Source organism: Vicugna pacos, chromosome 15, assembly GCF_048564905.1.
Source record: "Vicugna pacos chromosome 15, VicPac4, whole genome shotgun sequence".
Taxonomy (NCBI): domain Eukaryota; kingdom Metazoa; phylum Chordata; class Mammalia; order Artiodactyla; family Camelidae; genus Vicugna; species Vicugna pacos.
The window spans coordinates 11,128,879-11,152,533 of NC_133001.1; the positions used below are offsets into that span (position 1 = coordinate 11,128,879).

At 39.4% G+C, this 23,655-nt stretch overlaps 2 protein-coding genes across 7 annotated transcripts in view; one reads left to right on the forward strand and one right to left on the reverse strand.

Annotated features, from left to right (window-relative positions):
• Positions 1–17,996, reverse strand: part of LOC102540945 (aprataxin and PNK-like factor) — an 86,345-nt gene extending 68,349 nt beyond the window's left edge. For 4 of the 5 annotated variants that reach the window (XR_012058919.1, XM_072937617.1, XM_072937615.1 and 1 more), the window contains exons 1-2: positions 17,650–17,995; positions 4,087–4,158 (exon numbers count right to left, since the gene is read on the reverse strand). Coding sequence is in view for 4 of the 5 variants with exons in the window: in XM_072937617.1 (XP_072793718.1) it covers positions 4,087–4,158; positions 17,650–17,745 (168 nt within the window). In the remaining variant the exon portion in view is untranslated. Of the gene's footprint in view, positions 1–4,086; positions 4,159–17,649 lie in introns of all 5 variants that reach the window. The other variant, XM_072937616.1, reaches the window with a different exon arrangement.
• A 196-nt stretch (positions 17,997–18,192) lies between these two features.
• FBXO48 (F-box protein 48) lies at positions 18,193–22,440 on the forward strand. Of its 2 annotated transcripts, XM_072937619.1 has the most exons (5): positions 18,193–18,272; positions 18,415–18,621; positions 18,978–19,101; positions 19,634–19,975; positions 20,435–22,440. In XM_072937619.1, the coding sequence occupies exons 4-5, from the start codon at positions 19,670–19,672 to the stop codon at positions 20,594–20,596; spliced, it is 468 nt and encodes a 155-aa protein (XP_072793720.1). In that variant the 5' UTR covers positions 18,193–18,272; positions 18,415–18,621; positions 18,978–19,101; positions 19,634–19,669; the 3' UTR covers positions 20,597–22,440. The 2 variants fall into 2 exon arrangements, with proteins under 2 accessions (XP_072793720.1, XP_006201595.2); XM_006201533.4 differs by lacking the exon at positions 18,415–18,621.
• The last annotated feature ends 1,215 nt before the right edge of the window (positions 22,441–23,655 follow it).

Sequence of the window (23,655 nt, forward strand, 5' to 3'; positions counted from 1 at the left end):
CATACTCATTATTTTTTTTATTTTGCCTAAAATTTTTTATTGAGATATAATTGACATATAATTTTATACTGGTCTCAGGTGTACAACAGAATGATTCAATATAAATATACACCTTGAAATGATCACCACAGTAAATCTAATGACCATCACCACACAATGTTAACTTTCAGGATTTACTCTCTTGGCAACTTTCAAGTCTGTTGTATGATATTATTGACTGTTGTCATCATGCTGCACATTACATCCCCGTGATTTATTTATTTTGTAACTGGATGTTAATACCTCTTGACCCGCCCCTTTCCCATCTTGCCCAGCCCCCAAAATCCTTCCCTCTGGCAACCACCATTCTGCTCTCTGTATCTATGGTTTTCCCCAGGCCCATTCTTTTTTTTTTCCCCCATACTCATAATTTCTGATCTTACACTTCTATTAACAAAATTAGTTTGAGAATCTCTCTAAATTTCTCTAAATTGCACCTGGAAGGCACAGCTACAATAAGTAGTGGACTAAATAAATAAGTCTATTTCAAGGGGATAGACATTTTATTGAAACTATACTGATATAAACAAGAGACCAAGCATTATATAAAGCAGAGAACTTGTGCATATATCACTAAGTCCAAGAAGCAGCTTTCCTTCAACTAATATAATGTGAAAATAATAATTCTTGGAATATAAAATTCAAAACCCAGTTACATATTTTTCTAGAAGAACAATCAAATTCTAGTACTAGAGCTGCACATTTCCTTTTTAAAATAAACTTGTTCATGTCTCACAACGTTTGGTCGTTCGGTATTACAGAAATAACTGCAGTACATCGTAATAGTCTTTACATCTTTTTCATGATGTAAGTGTTCCATAATAATGTTTTAGAGACATAATACATGTAAGATATTATGCACAGGTTCACCACCCAGTTTAAGAATATTACCATTAGTTTTGATGCTCCCTGTGTCTTTTCCTATCCATTCTCTTCTCAGTTCCCTCAGACGTAATTATTCTGATTTTTGTGTTTAATTACTTCTTTAATTTTCTTTATGGTTTTACCACCTATGTTTATGATCTTGAATATATTGTTTATTTTGTAGGATTTGTAATCTTATAAAAGTGGAGCCATACTATATATATTCTTCCAATGCTTGCGTTCATCATTCAGTGCTATGTTCCTGATTTTAAACCATGTGTTTTCAGCTTTCACTGTAATGTATCCTCACTGGTGTACTACATTTCATTCAATGAATATATCCCAGTACATTTATCAGTTTCACCGTTGATGGAAATTTACCTTGCTTCCAGTGTTTTGCTGCCCTATAAACAATTCTGCTCTCCAGGCTCTTGTACACAGCTGTTGGTACCTGTGTGTGTGTGTGTGTGTGTGTGTGTGTGTGTGTGTGTGTGTGTGTGTGTGTGTGTGTGTGTGTGTGTGTGTGTGTGTGTGGTCTGACTTGGATGGAATACGAGTCTTCATCTTTAGGAACTAACGTCACACTATTTTCCAGAGCGGCTATGCCATTTAAGCTCTCACCCACAGTTTATAATACTCCACTTGTGCTATATCCTCACCAACACTTGAAATTGTTAGACTTTCCATTTTTGCTCATCTGTTGAGTGTGGAATGATATCTTACTGTGGTATCATTTATTTCTCCATTTAATAAGGAGGCTGAGAATCTGCTTTTCATGTCTAGTAACCAGTCGGGTTTCTCCTTCTGCGATGTGCCACTAACGTCTTCAGCCCATTTTCCTACTGGATTATCTTTTTCTCACTGATTGAAGGCATTTGCTAGAAGTTTTGAGTATCATTTCTTTGTCAGTTAATTGCGTTTTAAATATCTTCTCCCTATTGTACTTTTCATTTTCATTAGACTGTCTTTTGACAAGCAACGGTTCTTAATTTCAATGTAACTGGCTGGGTTTTTTTTTTTATTAATTTATAATTATTTTACAATGTTGTGTCAAATTCCAGTGTAGAGCACAATTTTTCAGTTATACATGAACATATATATATTCATTGTCACATTTTTTTCTCTGTGAGCTACCATAAGATCTTGTATATATTTCCCTGTGCTACACAGTATAGTCTTGTTTATCTACGCTACAATTGTGAAATCCCGTCTATCCCTTCCCACCCTCCGCCCCCTTGGCAACCACAAGTTTGTATTGTATGTCTGTGAGTCTGTTTCTGTTTTGTGTTTATGCTTTGTTTGTTTTTGGTTTTGTTTTTGTTTTTTTTTAGATTCCACATATGAGTGATCTCACATGGTATTTTTCTTTCTCTTTCTGGCTTACTTCACTTAGAATGACATTGTCCAGGGACATCCATGTTGCTGCAAATGGTATTATGCTGTCATTTTTTATGGCTGAAACTATTCATTGTATAGTTGGAGTTCATTGTATTCCATTGTATTAATATACCACATCTTCTTTACCCAGTCATCCATTGATGGACATTTAGGTTGTTTCCATGTCTTGGCTATTGTAAATAGTGCTGCTATGAACATTGGGGTGCAGGTGTCATCCTGAAGTAGGGTTCCTTCTGGATATATGCCCAGGAGCAGAATTCCTGGGTCACACAGAATGTAACTGGCTGTTTTCCAATCTTTTTTTTTAAACAGTTTCTGCTTTCTATATCTTAATTAAAAATGTTTCCCTACTCCAAGGTCATAAAGGTTTTTTTCCTATTATTTTATAGCTTTGATTTTCACATTTAATCTACCTGGAATTGACTTTTGAGTATGGTGTGAGGTGGGGGGGGTCTAATTTTTTTTTTTCCTGCCCAAACAACAAACTGTCCTAGTACAGTTTACTGATAAAAAGTCCTCTTCTCCACTGACAGGTAATGCCAGCCCTGGTCCAAATCAAATCCCCACATACTTAAGCTTGAACCTAAGATTGCTTTCAGTTCTAAAAGTCTATTCAACTGAAAGCACTAAACCTTCCTATGAAGATAAATCAACAGTTAGTCTGAATTTCAAGAACTTTTTAAAAGAAGAGAACACCAAATGGCAAAAGAATCCTAACTTGGAAAATATGATGGAAAAAAGAAACTGAGTTCTAATTCCCATTCAACAACTTGCTGCCTATGTAGAGTTAGACATTCTAAGTTGTCAGAAATAATGGTACCAATGACACAAAATTGTAAGCTGACTATACTTCAATAAAAAAATATATAAAATAATAATAATGATACCAAGAATAGGGTAAAAATGTTTACATTCTTTCCACGTGTATATTAAGTAATATTTTTAAAAATATAAACAAAAGCATAATTTATATAAATAAACTTTATCATCCCAAATTTTAGTTTTATATCTATAATCTAATGAGGAGTTTTTGCTCCAATTTCTAGAATTGCTCTTCTAATTTCGCATCTACCACAGTTTGGTGCTCAAAAGTCACCTGTTGCCTGCACATAAGTACAGTCTACTGAAAGACCAAGAAAAGGTAAAGAATGTTTTCTAAAAGGTGTCTTCTTTGAACATTGTTAAACTCCCATTCAGAAATCTGACCCACTTCATAATGGATAAAGTTCAATTCAAAGAGAGAATTTTTCACTAACAAAACCACCTTTGAGAATACTTATTTTATATTATCAATACTCTTTTAAATAGTCAGAGAAGTTCCAAATGTATCTGAATATTTTTCATCCAAGTATAGACACAACTCCAATTAGTATTTTTATTAATAAGCCAATTTGGAAAATACTCTAGGCATAGAAATCTATTAAAGAAAGCCTATAACATTTAAGTGACTCTGGTTGCTACCCCACCCCTCAAAACCCAATCATTAGTTATGGACTTTCTTATAGAATCTTACTCGTAAAAAACAAAATCATAATGTATACATGAATTGGTAGTCACCTTTGATTAAAATTCTAAGCATATAAATGTAGCACCACCCTATGGGGGAAAAAGGTGGTGATTTAAATAGGTTAGACCTTTAACTCCCAATTATCTTTTGGCAATAAGAAAAATATACCCTGACATTAATTCCCTGTTTCCATAACCTTTAAAATAAGCCCCTCTAATCAGGAGCTCCAATCAGGTGAGAGAGAAAGAGTTAAAGTAAATTATTAATAACGTATTTACCGGTTTGATTCGAAGCTGACCACCCACCACCTCAAGAATGGCATGTCTTCTGGACACTCTCTTGTCTGTTATCTACAGGGGGGAAAAAGTAAAAATTTCAAACACAGCCACTTCCCTAAAAAATAAGAACAGTGAGAATAACAACAACAAAAAACACAGCAATGTTTCTGAAATAAGTGGACTAGATATGAAATCTATTATTCATTCAGCAACTGTATATTGAAATGACTGTCCTCACCGAACAAATAATGAGACAACTCAGAGATTAAGGGACCTGCCCAAAGTCACAGAAGAATAAATGGCAGAACAGTGACTCAAGCTTGGAATCTAACAGATCCCAGACCTTTCTTGATAGTTTCCATTCAAGACAGACATTTAGTGGGGATGCTTATCAATAAAACTCATAAAATCTGAAAAAAAAACTATATAAATATGTACTTATCAGTACACATTTCAAACACAGGAAATATAAATTTGTTACAATGACAAGAGGTCTTAAAAAGCAGCAGTCTGGTAAATGGGAGAGGAATGACTACCAGCTTTGGGGTCAGGCAGACCCAGGTCAGGCAGACCTGCATTTGAGCTGAGGGCCATCAGCAGCAGAGAGCACAGGAAGGCAGGAGGGGGAGCAGTGAAAACCAAGCACTGACAGTGAAGAAATTTTTTTAATATTTATTTGCTTCCTGTTTTGAGCCAAGTGTTCTACTTACGCCCACAATCACTTCTGCAGAGCGAAGTTTAACAATTGCTTACACTTTATAAATGTTGAAATTGCCAATCAAGCCTTCCCTGCACGGCTATTAACATAATACTTAAGATCACTGTTGCAATTTGTGGCTGATATGTAATGAAAACATTTTAATCGCCAACTTTACTTAACACCACAATTATCTGGCTTATCTCTTGGTCACCTGAATATCTATCACTTCATCTCTGACCTTATCCACATCAGGACCAAAATTATCAGTAAAAGCAGACTACAGCAATGCCTAAATTCAATTAAACCCATTAGTTCACCAAAACCTTACAAAAATATGAAACTTACAGGAATCAGTACTCATTTTTTTTAACCAGACAGCAATTCTACACTTAAGGCTGTGACTACATAAAAATAGTAACATCAAGCATCCCAGGGGAATAAATTCCACGTACGTGAATATTTCACACAGCTATAGTTAACTTTTAGAACATTTTCTAAAATAAAGTATCTTAAAGGTAATCTATTTTAAATATACCCACTACTGGCCACAATGGATATTTCAAAAAATGAAATACAACTAGGAACCTATTCTATCAGAAAAGAGAAGATAGAAATTTGGAGGTTCCTATATTTTTCCAGTAATGTGCCTTAATGGGCCCAAAACAGCAGTTATCTGATAATGCACTTTACGATTCAAATAGATTTTATCATTTGCACAGAACTTGCACTTAAATGTCGAGCATCACCATAATACTGTCAGAGCTATTATTCACATCTTACACATCCGGAAGTTGAAAGTCCAGAGAATTTAAGTTGCATGTGTAGATGACTCTTTGAGTAGGCAGTGCTCCAAATCCAGGCTTATTAACAAAAATAAATACATGAGAAGGGTTGCATATATTACTCTCCACCTACAGGTAATCATTCAGAAGTAGTTTCAAGAATTGCAAATCACTCTGTGGCAGGGAGTAAGAAGCTTCTATTTATAACTTGGGTAATAATATCTCATTGTTAACTTCAACAATACAAATTGATTTTCTAACCAATGGAGTAACAAACTGTCAAATATAAAACCATGACATATAATGATGGTTCTCGTAACAGTCCAGCTTGGGTTTCTTTCTTTTTCAAACCGTATATTTGCAGGAAGCAATGATATAAAAGTGCAGGGTGACCTCCAGTGGACACATGTTTCTACAACAGTGTAATTTCATCACAAACTATGCATTTCTAAACTACCAAAAAAGTGTTTTAAAGAGTCTTTGAAATTAACAGCACTCAGACATTTAACTGTAACTGTCCTTTTTAAACTATTCCTCTATATAATGAGTAAGATGCACAATAATACTTTGTGCTTTTTCAATGGAAAGATTAAAGGTTTAACAAATTATCATTAAAGCTTATTTTAATTTCAGGATGGATGGCAGGGGTGATAAGATCACAAACAGATCGTAGAAGATCTAATGACCCACTTTACGAAATACTGATCACTGCTTCCTGCCCAGAGTAAATAACCATACATTCTTATTAATATACTAACTGTAATAGCAATTATTTCTGAAGACCAAGGCACTGTTCTATATTTATCACATATATCTTTTTTAATCTTCACAAACTCTGTGGGAGACACTACTATCTTCATTTTACAGGTGAGAGATGGAAGTGCAGAGAGGTTAAGCAACTACTTCAAGTTAGAAAACCAAAAAGCAGCAGGACTAGGATTGGAACCCAAGGAATGTGATTCTAGAGACATCTTCGCTCTTAACGCTGTACTGCCTCCCTCACTATCATTATGTAAAACATCATTTTTTAGATGATTTACCATCAGCTATCGTATCAGCTTTAGAACATCCTAAAAACACTGACTTATTTAATAAGCCAGTAGACATTCTGAGAAAACTCAAGCTATAAATAAAGTAGTTCTAAGAGGCCTTCAGGCTTTCATGTGGTCCTGTTTACTCTCATGTCACACCCAAGTCTAGCAAGATGAGTTATCTGAATTCCCAGCTCTCTACTCACAGCAGACAATAAAGTGGGTAGGGTTTAGTAGGCAGTGCACCGACAATGATGTTGGTCTGCAAATGGAGGAAGGCCACAGCAAAGCAAAGCAACTTAAGGACTCAAAGGAGTACACAGGCTAGAGGCTACTGGGAGGAGAATGAAGGGCATAACATCCCTCCAAAGGTACTACAGGCCTACCTGAGTTAACTTACTAATTATCAACTCCCAATTTACCCCTCCCCTCTCCCTCTCCTCCCGGTAGCCAGAAGTTTGTTTTCTATGTCTGTGAGTCTGTTTCTATTTTGTAGATAAGTTCATTTGTGTCATTTTTTTTTTTTAGATTCCACATATAAGTGACATCACATGGTATTTTTCTTTCTCTTTCTGGCTGACTTCACTTAGTATGATAATCTCTAGGTCCATCCATGTTACTACAAATGGCATTATTTCATTCTTTTTTATGGCTGAGTAGTTTTCCATTGTGTGTGTGTGTGTGTGTGTGTGTGTGTGTGTGTGTGTGTGTGTGAGTACACACACATATACACAATGACATATATATCACATCTTGTTTATCCAGTCATCTGTCAATGGACATTTAGGTTGCTTCTATGTCTTGGTTATTGTAAATAGTGCTGCTGTGAATACTGGGAGCATGTATCTTTTCAAATTAGAGTCTCCTCCGCATATATGCCCAGGATTCGGATTGCTGGATCATATGAGAGTCACCAGGTTTAAATGAAAACTTCATTTGAAAATCAGGCACTTTGCTTCTTAGGAAGTCATAAAAATAGTTAAAATAGAGGAATTCTAGTGTCCCAGTGAATAACTGTAGCCATTTAACCCTAATCACACCACATAGCCGCCAAAAAATCAGAGATCAACAAAGAGGCAAATAAAGCCACCTATATTTCACATCTAAAGCACAAATAGGAGATAGATTACCACTAACTTTAGTTTATACATAAGAGGGGAAATGCAGATAAAGCTTCAGGACCTATGCTGGAACAGAAGTCAGGTGACAATTTGGAGGAAGAGAGAAGAGAGGGAGCGAAAACCACAGAGTGGGAAATGCTGCAAATGCATCTCATATCCAGAAGTTCAGAGGTCCAGCAAACCCGGAAACAATTTGGGCATCAACATGAATGATGATAATAATGGAATATAATAGTCCATACACAAAGAATCCATGAGTTCATACTGAACTCCAGAAAGGGGCTGGGGTTAGGGCTGGGAGGAAAAACCTTTCTTTATAAAAGAATGACAGCTAATACAGAAGATGATGGAGCCAGTAAATGACAAGTTTGTAACTACCAGTGTAATCATGGACTCGGTAAAGGATCAATGGATGTTAATTTTCAGGTGAAGGCTTGATGGGAAGCAGAATATTCTTGAAGTCTCAGAGCATCATCCACAGATTACTCACAAGAGAACGTGCCTTCACTGGAGGAGACACCACTTTCCCCAAGAGATCACACTTAACGCCAACAACAGGACAAACCAAGAGCGAGCTGCGCCTCCTGACCTGCTGCTGAGTTCACGTCACTAATAAAGGGAATGTTCTTGCCCAAGTGTTTAACCTGAATCTAATTATGTGGAAACCACCAGACAAATTGAAATTGTGGCCATTCTGTGAAACAGCTGGCCGGGCCTCCTATAAGCATTAATGCCATGGAAGACAGTTCTAGATTGAAGATAATATATGATTGGATTCTAAATTTTTTTAACACTGAAAAGAGCATTATTTGGAAAGTTGGGTAAAACTGAATATGAAATACTAAAATTGATGCACAATTATAAATTTCTCAGGTATAATTTATGCAGTTTACATACATAATTTATGTAGAAATAGTCTTGTCTTTAGGTGATATGTGCTGACATAGGGAAGAAGCACCACAAAGCATGAATGTACTTCCAAATAGGTTCAGGAGAAAGGGGGAGAGAGAAAGAGAGAGAAAAAGAAAGTAAATGTGGCAAAAAGTTAACCCTTAATGGATCTAAGTTAAGGGCACATAGGCGTTTGTTGTACAGTCTTTCAACTTTTCTGCAGGTCTGAAATCTTTTGAAAGGTGAAGCTGAAGGAAAAATAGCTAAAATTTCAAAAATGTTGGTACATTTTTGGTTGGTACTAAAAGAGTCATCATCAGGAAATCAAAAATGTAGTGTACATGATTGCTAAGTACAATGATAATTGAAGTGTGATTCAATTTATAGCCATTCCAGTGAAATTTTTAATTTTTAATAGCCTCTGTTTAGTTATATGCTTTTTTTAAAAAAAAAAAAAAAGGTCTTTGATTTAGACTAAGCACCCCAAACTGGTAGCCAACACACTACAAATCACACAGTATCTTTTTTAAGCTGTTACTCTGAAGAGTATCCGTACCCTCCTTTTCTCCACAGTCCCCAGCACTCCCTACAATCTTCCACGTAGCCCACTTCACTCTTTATTGCATACCTGGACTCTGCAGGCGTTTTGAACTTGTAATTCATGATTTACTCTACACTTAACTTCTCCAGATGCTAATTCTTCACAAATGACACTGTGTACCAGAGGCTACCAATTGCTTAATCAGTATCTATTCATTTCTTCTTTCAGACTAATATTATTTCCAATTTTTCAAGGGTAACAATACACCCAGCCCAGAATTCCTCTTAGCTGTGGATGACTAAGAGGCACATTTCCAGCCAGGATATATGAAAGAGTGTGTACCGAGGGCTTTTTCTAGTTTCTGTATCTGATGTTTTGATATGTAAGAACTTGCTGACTCGGGAAGTACCACCCCTCCCAGGGTTACCAGAGTCTCAGATAATAAATGACTCACCTGCAAGTGAACCTTTCACACGCAAAGGGACCCATCCAAAGCCACATCCCATCATGGCTTTACCTGGATCAGAAAACTATGGGTGGCCCCTACACCTGTACCCCCTGCCTTGTCCATTCCTTCCCAAGAAAACCACAATAAAGGCCTTCCTGCAGTCCCCTAGCTCTCTGCCTTCTGCCTTCCACCAACAGGGCCTGGTGTGGCTGTCCTGCTCTCTTCTGCAAACTGTGAGTAATAAGTTATCTTTTCAGTGAACATCTCCCGGCCCGCAGGCCTCACCATACCCAGCAAAACAACAAAACTACACTCTAAAGCAGAGTGGCGCTTCCGGGAAGATTACCGTCTTCCTGATAAAAAGGAACAAGTTCAACTGGCACGCGCCTTTCCCCACTACCTTCCTCCTTTTTCTCCTGCTTAAATGCGACACTTCAAGATACAGCGGCCACCTTATGACCACAGGAACACAGGAAAGCCCAGGTCTTGAGTAGTTACCCCCGTCCTGGACTGGCTGCCCCTGAGGTTCCGTTAGAGAAAAAAAAAATCAATTTGATTAAGCTGCTGTCAGTCATGGTGCTGTCCCGTGCAGCCAAAGCTTTTATGACCAACACACATTACTCGAACAATGGCTATATTAATACTGGACATCTGATAGCAAATTCACTTATGCTCGGTCAGTCACAGAAGGAATATCAGGAAACAGAAAATTGAGCGTTCAAGTACAAGAACAGTTAATATTAAAAGAACCGCACAGCATACAGCAGGAGCTTAGAAGAGAGATCCTGGAGGCCACACGGACTGAAGAACGATGCTGAAATCACTTCTGGTCTTTGTTAGCAACAGCTAAAATGACAGCAATTTTTCTTCAGATACTATGGAAAAAACCCTTTTACTTGAATTCTTCCTCCTGTTTCTTGACTGGGGACAGGGCTCTCTGTTTCTGTACCACTTTTGCGCTGATACAATGTGGATCCCTTACCTTTGATCTTCTCACTTTGAATTAGGTATTTCATGTGTTATGACGTACATATTTAAGACGTGAAGTTTGTGGCAGAAGACATGAAAACATAATAGAACTGTTTGTGATTTGTCTGCCAAATATTTATTTGTGGCATTTATAGAAGTCAAACAAAATGAAGGTTTTCTTATGTTACCAGCAGAAATGCTTAGATGTCTTGAATCAAGGTCTCTGACCTATTTGTTTAATATTTCCAAAATTCTAAAAATAAAAAAATTAACCTGAAAAAAGTGAAAGCAGAAAAGCTACTGGACCCTGAAACAGAAGAGAACGGTACCTTTCATTTCATTTTTGCCCGTATGTAACACTGAATGAAAAACCAACATCAGTTAATTTTTCTGCCAATGCTTTCCTAGAGAAATTTCTCATTATCATAGACAGAATATAATACATCTCATGAATTCAGTGTTCCCATTTAGCCTGATTCCTATAAAAGGAAGAACAGAGAAGAGGCAAAATTTGTTTGTTTTTCTTAGTATAAACTACATAACAAACCAAGGGCTAAGATGATAAAAAATTTCCTTGTACAATACTTTATAATTTACAGTGCTTCCACACAAGATTGCCTGGTTTGCTCTATCAACAACAAAGTCAAACTTCCATGGTAGAGAAAAACAGAAAATCAAAATGGTATGGGATTTCAGCCTGTATTATGAGATAATACATACGCCTAAAGAAACACGAAAACTACTTCAGGCATAATTGGCATAAAATTCTTTCCTAGAATTTATTTTGTGGGTGTGGCAAGTAAATAAAGTCTAAAAGGAAGGCCTAAATTGAAGAGAGCTGACAAACGATAAAATTTTCTTATCTAGGGTGTTTCTCAGTATCGGGTCCAGCATCCACTCCAGAGTCCAGCTGTCAATGCTGAGACGGCTGTAACGTGAGGTGACGAGGGAATCTAATTTAAAGAGCCAAGCTGCTGGCACAAGGTGTTTGACATCACTGCACATGGAACGCACCAAGGTCCAACTTCTGGTATTAAGAAACGACACGTCTAAGGAAATAGACTCGAGTTTGGCCAGAGGCTCTCAGGGCAGACTCCAGCTCATGAATAATCTCTCTTTCAAAGGTTATTAATACACTGGACGTGGCCTTTGAAACTTGTGAACTGACTTTCACATATGAGAAACCGTGTAAATAGCAGTTCGGGTTTCAGGCTACCTCACAAGCACCTGTGTAATCCATAATACTGATAAATATGGATCATTTAAACTTTTCAAAGTAAGAGCTGATGCTTTCTGAGCTCCTAATTCAATGTGGCTGAACTGTTAGGCCACATGATCGAATTTTGTGCTGACTTGTTTCCAGTGAAATTTCAACTCAACCTGTCTGGACTGCGGTCCTGCTTACACAGTGAATGCGGTATAAATGTGATCATCATCTCCATAATTATTATGATAGAGGCAACACAGTGAGTAACAACAGAAGCACAGCTAAGATAAAACTGGGTCTAAAGCCCCACTTGGGACTTTGGTAAATTCAGGTTTCTAAATACTTATTTAGTTCAGTTTGGCAAACATTTCTCAAAGACCTATTCCATGCCAAATCTGGTTTCTAAACAGAACTATATTTAGAGGTTTTAAAAATACAGATACTCCGAAATTACCTACAGAATCTTATTACCAGAGAAGGGAGCTGAGACAGAGGTCTGGAGGCATGTGAGAAGATGGCGTATTAACACTGAGTAGCACGTGGGAGACGATAATTTGGAGATGTTGATTTTGAAATAAATATGTATGAAAAATAACTCACTGCACACCTATTAGAATGGCCAAAATCCAAATGCTGACAAGGATGTGGAACGAAAGGAACTCTCACCCACTGATGGTGGGAATGCAAAATGCTACAGCTGCTTCGGAAAAGAGATGGCAGCTTCTTTCAAAACTAAACACACTCCCACCATACTATCCAGCAACTGCACTAATATTTACCCAAAAGAACTGAACACTGATGTTCACATAAAAAATTGCACAGAGGTGTTTATAACAGCTTTATTCATAATTGTCAAAATGTGGAAGTAACCGAGATATCCTTCAGTAGGCAGGTAACTGTGGAACATCCAGACAATGGAACATTACTCACCACTAAAAAAGCGATGAAAAGCCATGGAAGAAACTTGAATACATATTAGTAAGTGAAAGAAGCCAATCTAAAAAGTCTACATATACATATGGCATGATTCCAACTATATGATATTCTGGAAAAGGTAAAACTATGGTAAAAAGATGGTAAAAATGTTCAGTAGTTGCCAGGGGTTGGGAGGGGAAGGGAAGATGAACAGACAGAGGAGCACAGAGGATTTTCAGGGCAGTGAAACTATTCTGTGACTACAGTGGTAGTGGTGGATACATGTCATTACACATTTGTCCAAACCCGCAGAATGTACACCAAGCGTGAACCCTACTGTAAACTGTGGGCTTCGGGTGATAATGACACTTTAATACAGGTTCATCAGATATACTGCTGTGGTACCGGATGTTGACGTGGGGGAGGCTGAGCGGGGAGGGGGCAGAGGGTACATGGGAACTCTGTATTTTCTGCTCCATTCTGCTGTAAATCTAGTAAAATAAAGCCAAGGAAGGAAGGAAAAGAGAAAGAAACAGAAAGAAAGGAGGAAAGAAACAGAAAGGAGGAAAGGAAGCAAGGAAGAAAAGAAAGAAAGAAAAAAAGCAAAAAAGAAAACAAACTAGTCCATAATGTTAAAGCAATGTCTGTAAAAGTTTAACAGAATCATTGATGTAATACGATCATCCCTCAAGTCTACTCAGCACTTGACCAATCATCCAATATGCCACACACTTTCTAATCTTGGAGCCATTAAGTACACATTCATTTAGCCTGACGGGCCCTCCCCGTGCCACCCCCGTCCCCCACCCACTAAAATTCTAACTGTCCAAACACTTCAAAGTCAGTGCCTTATGTCCCTGAGGTCATGCAGCCATCTGACCCTTCATCTGAATGGTGGGTTCCTTCCTCCCCCTCTCTGTACCACGTCACAGCTTTCTGTTTGGCTCGTGGTATGGAAACAAAACTTCTCACGTGACCTTTTAAAGATCAGAGGTTACAGTATCTAAAAACCTAGGTGTCTTGCTTTTGAGAGAAATGGTATGACACTACTTACCAGGTGGGCATGGGGGTGGGCAGCAGGAACGGCACTACAGGTCCCTCTCCTTGTGGCCTCCCCAGCGCCGAGGCAGAGGTCATCTACAACACTGCTGTCATTCACCATTGTCCCTGCGTTATTTTTCTTACTCCCTCTCACTCCGCCCCCTGGAGATGCCTGCCTAGCTCCCTTCCCTAGTCACTCACTTCTCTGTCTCTCCTACCTACTGCCTTTAATTCTCCCGAGAACAAGGTTTTATTTCTCTTTCCTCATTCCCATCTAATTATAGGATATTTTCATTAACGATTTTCTCTTTTTTCTGTATATATATATATATATTTTTAGTTGAAGTATACTCAGTTGACAATGTTTTGTCAGTTTCTGGTATATAGCATAATGTCTCAGTCATACATGTACAAGCATATATTCCCTTTCATATTTTTTCATCACAAGTTACCATTAACTACTTTCTGAATTTACTAGTCAACAAAATAGGAAAACTGTTAAGACAATCCATCACAAATGCTGCTCCTTAAGCTGTAGCAGTTGGTAGCCCTGCCTCTTAATATTTATATTCACTTCCAAACTCTACGCTATCCTTTTCACATCTAAGTTGCAAGTAGGCGCTTTATGAGTGAGGCTGAGACGCAGATCAGAAAGAGATCATGTGTTGAAGGCCTATTATGTGCCAGGCATTGTACTAGGCTCGAAGGAGGGGTAAAAACCCAGCAGCTGGGAGTGTTTGGCACAACCCTAGGGACCAACCTTGCCGGCCCAGGTAGGCCTAGCATTCCAGGATAGCCGGTGGCCTCTGGCAACAAGCAGGAACAGGGCATGGTTACCAGGCCCGGAGGGGTGGGGGCGGGGTTACATCATATACACTTAGTGGGACACCCAGCAGTCTTAGATGTGTGAACTGAGGCCAGGTGAAGGGTCTACACCAGAGCCCAGGACCACCCCCATCCCTGACTGGAGGCCTCCTCTCTGTTTAACTAATGCAGTAGATTCAATCACATCTGCTGTTAGGAAATCTCACTGGACACCTGGTGCTATCCTAGGCCCTCAGAAAGAAGCCCGATCATAAAGAAATGTGTCCTATTATCCCTGTTATCAAAACAGAATATGGAAAATTTGAAATCAGAAAGAGTAGTTTTCATCTAAGAGCACAATCAAATTTAATTAAAGAAAAACCATTAAAGCAAATAATTGGGCCTAATGGTATGCTGTTGAGATGCTGTAAAACCTTTTTCTTAACTAAATTTTTTACTTCAGATAGTTGTAGATTCGTGGTTAAAAGATATGTTACAGAAAGAGCTCTTGTATCATTTACTGTTTCCCCCAGCGGTAACATCCTGCAAAACTACAGTACAGTGTCACAACCGTATACTGATACTGATGTAGTCAAGACACAAAACAAATCCCTCACTGCTGTTTTACAGCCATACCCGATTCCCTCCTGCTCCCTCCACCTCCGAACCTCTGGCAACCCCTAATCTGCTCCCCATGTTTATAATTTTGTCATTTTAATAATAGGTAAGTGAAATCATATAATATGTAACTTTGGGGATTGGCTGTTTTCACCCAGGATAACCCATCCTGCTGTAAAACCTTTTAATTGGTGATCATGAGACAAGTACAACTCAGAAAACAAACACCTTGGTTTCGCTGATTCACACGAACTCAAACAGCACAAGGAAATGAAATTTTCCTGTGCTCTGTAACCTACAAGGGTTGTCCATAAAGGTTTTCCTGCCAGTGTAATGACATGAAGATATCCTCACTGTCAGACTGTTTTACCACAAAGAATGTTTTACACGTTGGAATTATAAACCTTTATGCTTGTGTGGCCATGAAGGTTTGTGAAACTTGTCTCCAAAAAACACAGCTCGTTATGTTCAAAAATCATCCTTATTATTATAAATCACTTCAGATCGATATGAAATTTACAATGAGCTACTTGAGTTTTCCCACTCAGAAATGAGTCTTTGCTCTCACACTACAAAAAAAAAAAAAAGAGAGAGAGAGAGAAAGAAAAAGAAATAAAGGAAGAAAAACCCTCACTGGAATTGCTGTTGTTCGAAACAGCAGCACTCACGTAGAGTTTAAGCCACGGCAGAGAAGAAACACCTGTCAGCTCCAAAATCTTAAAAAAACCCAAGATGGTTTGCTGGTTCTTCAAAGTTTTCCTTAAACACATTCAAAACCACTTTCCGTATCTGCCAAACCTGGCCAGAGTCTCATCACTGAATGACTATTCAAAAAGGAAAAGCAAATTCCTGACCCGTTACCATTTTTAAAAACAGAAACCAAACAGGCTTGTCACACATTAGCAGGCCAATAACACGAAGATCAAGCAACAAATTAATAAGAGGGTTTGCAACCTGTTGCAAGGTTTATAAAACATAAGCCTAAAATTCATCCACCATTCAAACCATGCACAGCACACTCTGTTGGTGATACACTTTGTTTTGGAAACCAAAACTCATCAGTCACCAGACATAAGATTCTAGATGAATCTCCACTAAGTTTTTAATTCAGATACAGAGAGACAGAGAAATTGGGGGGGGGGGGGAGGAAAAGAAGGAAGGAAGAGGAGGGAAGAGGAGGGAGGAAGGGAAACTCCCAGGCAGTTCCTTCAGAAGTCTGTATAGGTTAATAAACTATGGAGAAAACAATGTTATTTAAACATTTAAGTAACTATTTGTCCAGTAAAAAAAAAACAAAAAACAGCAAACTTTCTTGATAACCTTAACACATATATGTACACACACACCCCTTTAGAACTGACTTCCCCTTCACAACCTCAAACCATCAGTCCTCCTTTTCCTGCCTAGAGAAGGATCCTAAGACTAACAGCAATGAATCCATTTAGGCACTAGCGGTTAACCAGGGTAACAGTCCACACTCCTTCCTCCGTGGTATTAGCTCCCTGACACAGGTTTGGCGGGACAGTCCAAGAGAAAACCAGAGGGCAAGGCAGACCCATGCCTCATCCATCTGTCTGCCCCCCAGTGCTAGGGTCTGCACAACCTGCTGCACAAAGTGAGCACTAAACAAGATATGCTGAACGTTAAGAAAACAATATATATGCATTTAGGGAGAGACCTACAAAATTCCAGAAGATAGCACGCAAGTTCTCTAACTCCTGAACATCCCAAAGAAACAGAGCCTAGTGGCACTCTATGTCCAAAAGCTTCTGCGTGCCCTTTAAAAACCCAATCTATAGCTCAATTTTCTCATCTGAACAATGAGGACAAGAGCACCTAACTCATAGGGTTTTGAAAGGATTGAAGAAATTGGTTAATAGGTGAAGTCCTGAGATCACTGCCTGGAGCACTACACACTACACAAGGGTTAGCCATTGATATTACTGAAAAACTCTAGTACAGTAAAAGTCAGGCCCACGCAGCTCAAAAAGAGGCCAAAAGCTTAAGAGAAATTCTTCTAGAAAAGCTAAGATCACAGGTTGGCAAACTTTTCCTGTAAAGGGCCAAACACTACTGTAAACATTGTTGGCTCTTCAAGCCAAGAAGCACTATCCTTAGTGCAATTATTCTCCCTGAAAGACTAATACAGGTTTTGTTTTCAATTTGTTTACATTTTACATTTTAAAATTTGAGAACCATTCTTAGTATGTGGGGGCCATAAAAAAACAGGCTGGATTTGGACCCAGGGCCACAGTTGGCCGACCCGCGGACCAGATTATGATGGTAACCCAAGTCAGTGCTTTCCAAAGGCCACAGAAGGAAATGTCTGTGAGTTGATGAAAAGTAGCTGGAAAAAAGTGCTACCCTCAAACTTCTCAAATCCACACTGGCGGGGCGGGCGTGATGGGGAATGGGGCGAGGACCCGGAGTCGGGCCTCCGGAGCCGGCCAGGGCCTCGCGGCTCTCCGGGGCCGGCCGAGCCCTGCCACACTTACTCCCAGCAGCGGCCCGCGGCCGATCACCGTCTCCCCGGGCGCCAGGGCCACCCGGGGGCCGCCGTCCTGCGGCTGCAGCTCGAAGCCCCTGGACATGGCGACGAGGATGAGACCCCTTCGCAAGGAGACGGATCCCGCAGCCGCTTCAGCCTTCCATGGACAGCCGAGGGGCCTAAGCAGGCCCCGGGAAAACACAGGGGGAGAGGGGACAAAGCCTGCGCCCTGGCGTGTCCTGTCTGCGCGCAGCTTGGACCCCCGCGCGGGATACCGAGTCCCGCCTCTCCACCCGGACCAGGGACGCACTCGGGGGTTCCTACTGCACGCCGCCTCCAAACTATTGTTTAAAAGCCCCGGTTAAACACCCCCAGCCGTTCTCACCGCCCACACGGCTCGGAGGACGCCGGACCTTGTAGTTCGGCGCGCCCCACTTCCTCAGGGTTGCTGAGCTGAGACGCCCTTGGAAAACTACCCGTCCCAAGAGGCAACGCGCGCTCCTCTCTGCGCCTGTGCGAAATCGAGTCGGCAAGGCAGAGCTAGAGTGGGCGGGACTTGAGGGACTACGGGGAAGTATTCGAATTCGGCGAATTTAAATCGCGGAAGGAGTGGTCGCTGCGGCCCAGTAGGTAGGGGAGGGTCTTCCCTTCCGGCTGACGTATGGCGGTCGTGCTTCGGGGCGCGGCCCTGGCGTTGGCGCAGCCTCCCTCGGCGGCCGGGAGCTGCGGTGACAGTCGGTGCTGACGGTTGTTTCCGTTGTTTACCTGTCAGTGCAGTGTTCCTTGGACTCCAGCAGCTGCCGCCAGCGCGGGGCACGCCAGGAGAGTGGCTCAGATGGGACGTGGGGCCGTTCCTTCCGACCTGCGCGGTCTACATGGGGTGGGGGCTCCCCGAGAGCCGGGCGTCGGCTCGGGATCCGAAGATCCCTCTCTTTGTGTGACACCTGAAACAGGGGTGAGCGCTCACCCACATAGAGAGGTAATTCAGCAAAGTTTGGTCCATAAAGAAGGGGATAGCTTTCTAGGCATCCAGGCAAAACTGGACCTGGAAGAAGAAAAATGCCTAGTGGGATTTTGGGAACCTCACCAAGTCACCCCCGAGTGTTAAATGAAAAAGCCTTCATCTGCCTCCTGTGAAATGACTAGCGGGAGCACACACTTTATTCCCACTGAGCTCCTGGAAGAAGTACACATGTGCATTTAAATGCACAGTAACTCCTATTTTCAAGAATAGAGTAGTTTGGCTTTGGTTTGTATTGCTGGGGGTGGAGGGGGTGGGGACGGAGCTGGTGGCAAAAACTTGATTTTACCAGTTTGCTTTCTTACTTCCCCAAGCTGTCAAGGGGAAGTTCTCTGTTGAACACAGTCATTAAAATTCTAACCACCGTAACTAAGTTGGATCACAAACAACCAAATGAATGGAAGCGTCTGTGGTCTGGGAAAGTCCAGAAACATATAGGTGAGTAGCACACCTGGAAGGAGGGATATGTCACTAGCTCAGCTGAAATAAGTGTTTAGCTGTTTCTGAAACCCCTCCTGCACCGCCACCCCTCGTTATAAAAAGAAGTGCAAAATGGAATCAACTGATTTTAAGTAAACAGAACTGTCTTCACATGCAAAAATAGCTCCATTCTTTCAACTGATTTCAGAATGTACCTTAGGTAAATTAGCTGAAACTGAACTTAAAGCTTTAGTCACATACTATATCTAGCTGAGTTATAAACATTATTTATAGTTCTTAGTCACTGTTGCTTATTGGCCTCGTGACTGTTATCTTAGTTTATGATTAACTTAGATTATAATTAACTATGCATGTATGCATGCATATATATGTATGTTGAAGAAGCTGTTTCTAAAATATTAATCTTACAACTAATTGACTATTGGAGACTTCATGTCATTATAACCCAGACCTCAACCTCTTCTACATTCCAGATAGGATCTAGAGTCTGATCTAAAGAGAGTGAGTGTTTTTAATCTTTGCCTTTTAGGCTACATATGACGATAATTTACTAAAACATCAAGCTATGAAGAAAAACTCCAAGAGGAACAACAATTCAAGAGTTTCTAACATAGAATCGAACTCTGTGGATACTGAGAAGGGAAAAAAAGAGAGTCAGAATAACTTTGTGGATCTGCTGCCTCCAGAAGTTACTTTTAAAATTTTCAGTCAGCTGGACGTCCAGAGTTTGTGCAGGGCTTCGATGACTTGCAGGAGCTGGAATCATGTAATAAGAAACAACGACTCCTTATGGAAACCTCACTGCCTGACTCTGAGAGCCGTGTGCCAAAGAGAGATCGATGATGATGTAGAAAGTGGTTATCCTTGGAGGGTAAGTTTAATCCTCGTCGTCTGCAGTGTTTTTTGACAACATGGTGGCAGTTTTGAACCCACTCCACCCTCTGCTCGGAGGAGGGAGCATCGCATACAGAGTGACGTACAGAGTGTGTTGGCTTTGGGGGTTAAAGTTGAATTATTATTCTTTTCCTGCAAGTCACGCGCTGTCTCGTCCATCCTTTTCCATTTTTTAAAATCCTAAATTTAGGCATGCACCTCTGTTAACCACAAGGGAAGTGGCTGCTTCATTTCACTCCACCTTATCCAGACCCCCACCGAACTCTGGCTCACTCCGTGATACATGCACAGACACACACACACTTACTGGTATATGTGTATATCAATGTCAATATGTAATCTTTTCAGCCCTGTCAATCACATTCTCTAGTTTCAGACAAACTCACCCACCAACCACCTACTACGTTCTTTGACAATGCTGGTTTACCTCTTTCAGGTAATACTCCTGAGGAATTACCAGAAGAGTAAAGTGAAACATGACTGGCTAAGTGGCAGATACAGCAACATATGTTCTCCTGTTAGCCTACCAGAAAAAATCATGTACCCGATGGATGCGGACACATGGGGGGAAATTCTAGAAGCAGAAATGGAAAGATAAGCAGAAAAATCACACACAGATCTCCTAACTTTGAGAGTTTAAAAGCAAAATGACTCTTGAGGTTGTGAAAGGTGTATCTTTAACCGTCCACTTTTTGGTTTGCCTTTTTACTACTTGGCATTTAAAAGAAAACTAAGTAGAAAATGTAAAAATTAAGCTTTGTTTTTATTGTATGCTTTAGCAAAAAAAATGTTTCTGGTTTAATTGTAATGTGGAAAAATCATGAAATATTGTTTATACTGTACTGATAGACTGATTTCAGAATGTACTATTTCATGTATTCGTGTTAGTCGGTTGCAGTGCATTCATGACAAGACAGTTCAATTGGTGCTTTTTACTTAACGATAATTTGAAAATTCAGGAAGCCATTTGAAGAAACTGACTTAGAGATTTAGTAATTAGTAGACATAACTAGGTTCATGGGAAGACTCCCTAAATGAAATTAGTAGCGCTATGTTTAAATGTATAGTAAATTTATATTTCAGTAACTTTAAAGTTTTCATTTCTAGGGAATCGAATTGAACTGTCAAAAGATTGAAACCATTTTAAAAATGTGTTAAACTTGTGGTTTAGTTTAAAATTAATCTGACAGAGGGCTGAAACTTGAGATTAAGATTCCCCATTACTTGCCTACAAACCTGGAATTGCTCTCAGGGCTGAAAATATATGGAGAGTTTCCAGAGCACTTAACTGCCATCTAGGCCTCCGACCAATTTTTCTTGATAAAACGTATCATCTTTCTGACAGCCTTAGAGCGCCATCTAGTGTACTACCGGTACATAACCACGACAAAGGACTTCAACTCCTTTTTTCCTCCACTCTCAAAAGAAAGAAAAATATTATTTTAGACAAACCTACAGACTTGACTTTGTTGAAGTTTATTGCTTTATAAGAACCTTTAACTTTTTTTCTCTTTTTCTTAAAACTAGGTGATATAGTACTCACTGTACCCGATTGTTCATTTTGAATCTGTGGTCAGCACCATAGTTAAAAGTGTTTACAAAACATTGTAGTCATTATGGGTTTTTCTCCTTAAATTGTGCTCGACAGCATGAAAAATAGGAGTCCAGGAAACCAGGGTTTAACGAATAGGCAAATATCAGAAGGCTGCCCCACACTATACAAACTCCGTTTTGTTGGGTCAAGTAGGCAATGCTTGATTGTCGCCTGCTGTCTTCGTAGAGTTGGAAGGCGCCTTGAACATCGGGCAGTCCAGACTCTAAGACTGTCCTGTAATCCCACCATGGGAACGTTCTTCCTCTCACCCATCATTAATTCTTTTCTTGGCAAACTCTTGTAAAACTTATCATCTTGACCTGGAAACCATCCTTAACTTTTACCGTCCTCAATTAAGTGACCCCGACCCTTTTAGGTTTCCTATAGTTCTTTGTGCATACCGTTCTCAGCACTGTCATACTACCTTAAATTGTCTGTTCTGTTTGTCTGTCTCCCCTTTTAGACTATGAGCTTTTTACACTTGATCTTAGCCAAAAGGCCAAGAAGCAATGACTGAGCTTTTCAATGGCAGGGACCATTTATTTATTTTTGTATTTCCAAACCTGGAACACAGTAGATATTCCATAAAGATGTATTAAATTATTTCTTTATTATTTATTTTAATCCTACCAAGAATGTATAATAAAAATAATTTATCATATTGTTAGTGGACAAGATTGTATTGAAATGCAATGTACAACCCATAGAATATATGGGAAGCTTGATATGAATGCTGACATGTGAATTATTCTTGTCTTCTCCAAAGCTGTGAGAGAAAAACAGGAAAGTAAACATTTTTAAAATTTTTTGAATAAACACTTGAAAATAAATTTAACCCAGAAATATCACTTATTATTTTTAATTATTGGGTCACCCCCAATCAGTTTTAAACATTATTTTGTTATATGACTAATCTTTAGGTTTTTTCAGTTCTGTACTATGAAAACAATTCTTTATAAACTAAGTTATAAGCTATGATCACAGTCTACACTAACGGGAAAATTTTGGATACCTTTTATGGAATGGGCTTAGAATGAACTGTACATTTATCAGACCAAGCCATTAGCATCTCAGAACATGTGCAGGTGGAGCAGAATGGAAGGAAGGAAGGGGTGTTTTTACTCAGAGATAAAATGTCATGTGCACCCAGTTTGTAAAAAGAGACAAGATTATTGGGGACAGAGGATTAAGGAATTTCCAGTTTTTTAAAAATACTTGACTAGCTCAAGAGCTAGTTTTTTGGGTTTTTTTTTTAATTTAGAAATCTTTCTCTAGTTGCCTCTAGTTTATAACAATCTTAGACCAGGATAATCATCAATAAAAATTTACCTTAGAATAGTCATGTACACAAGCCTAATTTGAAAAATACACCCCTAACCGCTAATTTTCATCTTTGCTTTGACTTGATATGATATCTTCTTTCCAAAACTTCAAATGCCCTAGTAATAGTAATAAAAATAAGTTGAGGAGTAACACTAAGAAATGGCTTGGGAAGAATCATCCATAAGATTGACAATCACACATTTTTATTTAGAGTTGAAAGACCAAAACCATCAAATGGATGAAATTAGATCAGCAATGAACAAAGTTGATTAATTACAATAGCCAACATTTATTGAATGCCTACTCTGCCCCAAGCCTTGTGCTTATGTGGGGGGTACTAGTACTCCATACCCATTTTATGCCTGAGGAAACTGATAGTTAAGAGAATGATCTCATGTATCAAGTTCAACCCTCCTCCCCAGCACCTATAAAAGTATGTAATACACAGTAGGTGCTTATTAAATTTTTATTTTGAACGAATTAAAAACTTCTATGAGAATGAGTAACTCAAACAAAAGAGCCAAGACTGTTCTTCAACTTTCCATTTTGAAAAATTTCAAACCCACAGAAAAGTAAAAATACAGGACAAAAAACTCTTACGTATACCCTTCGCCTAGATACACCAGTTGTTAACGTTTCCACATTTTCTTATTTGTTTTTGCTGAAGCATTTGAAAATAAGTTGCAGGCATGACATTTCACCCCTAAATACTTCAGCTTTCATCTCCTAAGAGTAAGTAC

Coding starts and splice junctions, on each gene's coding strand:
- FBXO48 (XM_072937619.1), top strand. CDS start 19,670: ATGAAGAAAAACTCCAAGAGGAACAACAATTCAAGAGTTTCTAACATA. Junction 19,976..20,434: donor AAAGTGGTTATCCTTGGAGG/GTAAGTTTAATC, acceptor TACCTCTTTCAG/GTAATACTCCTGAGGAATTA.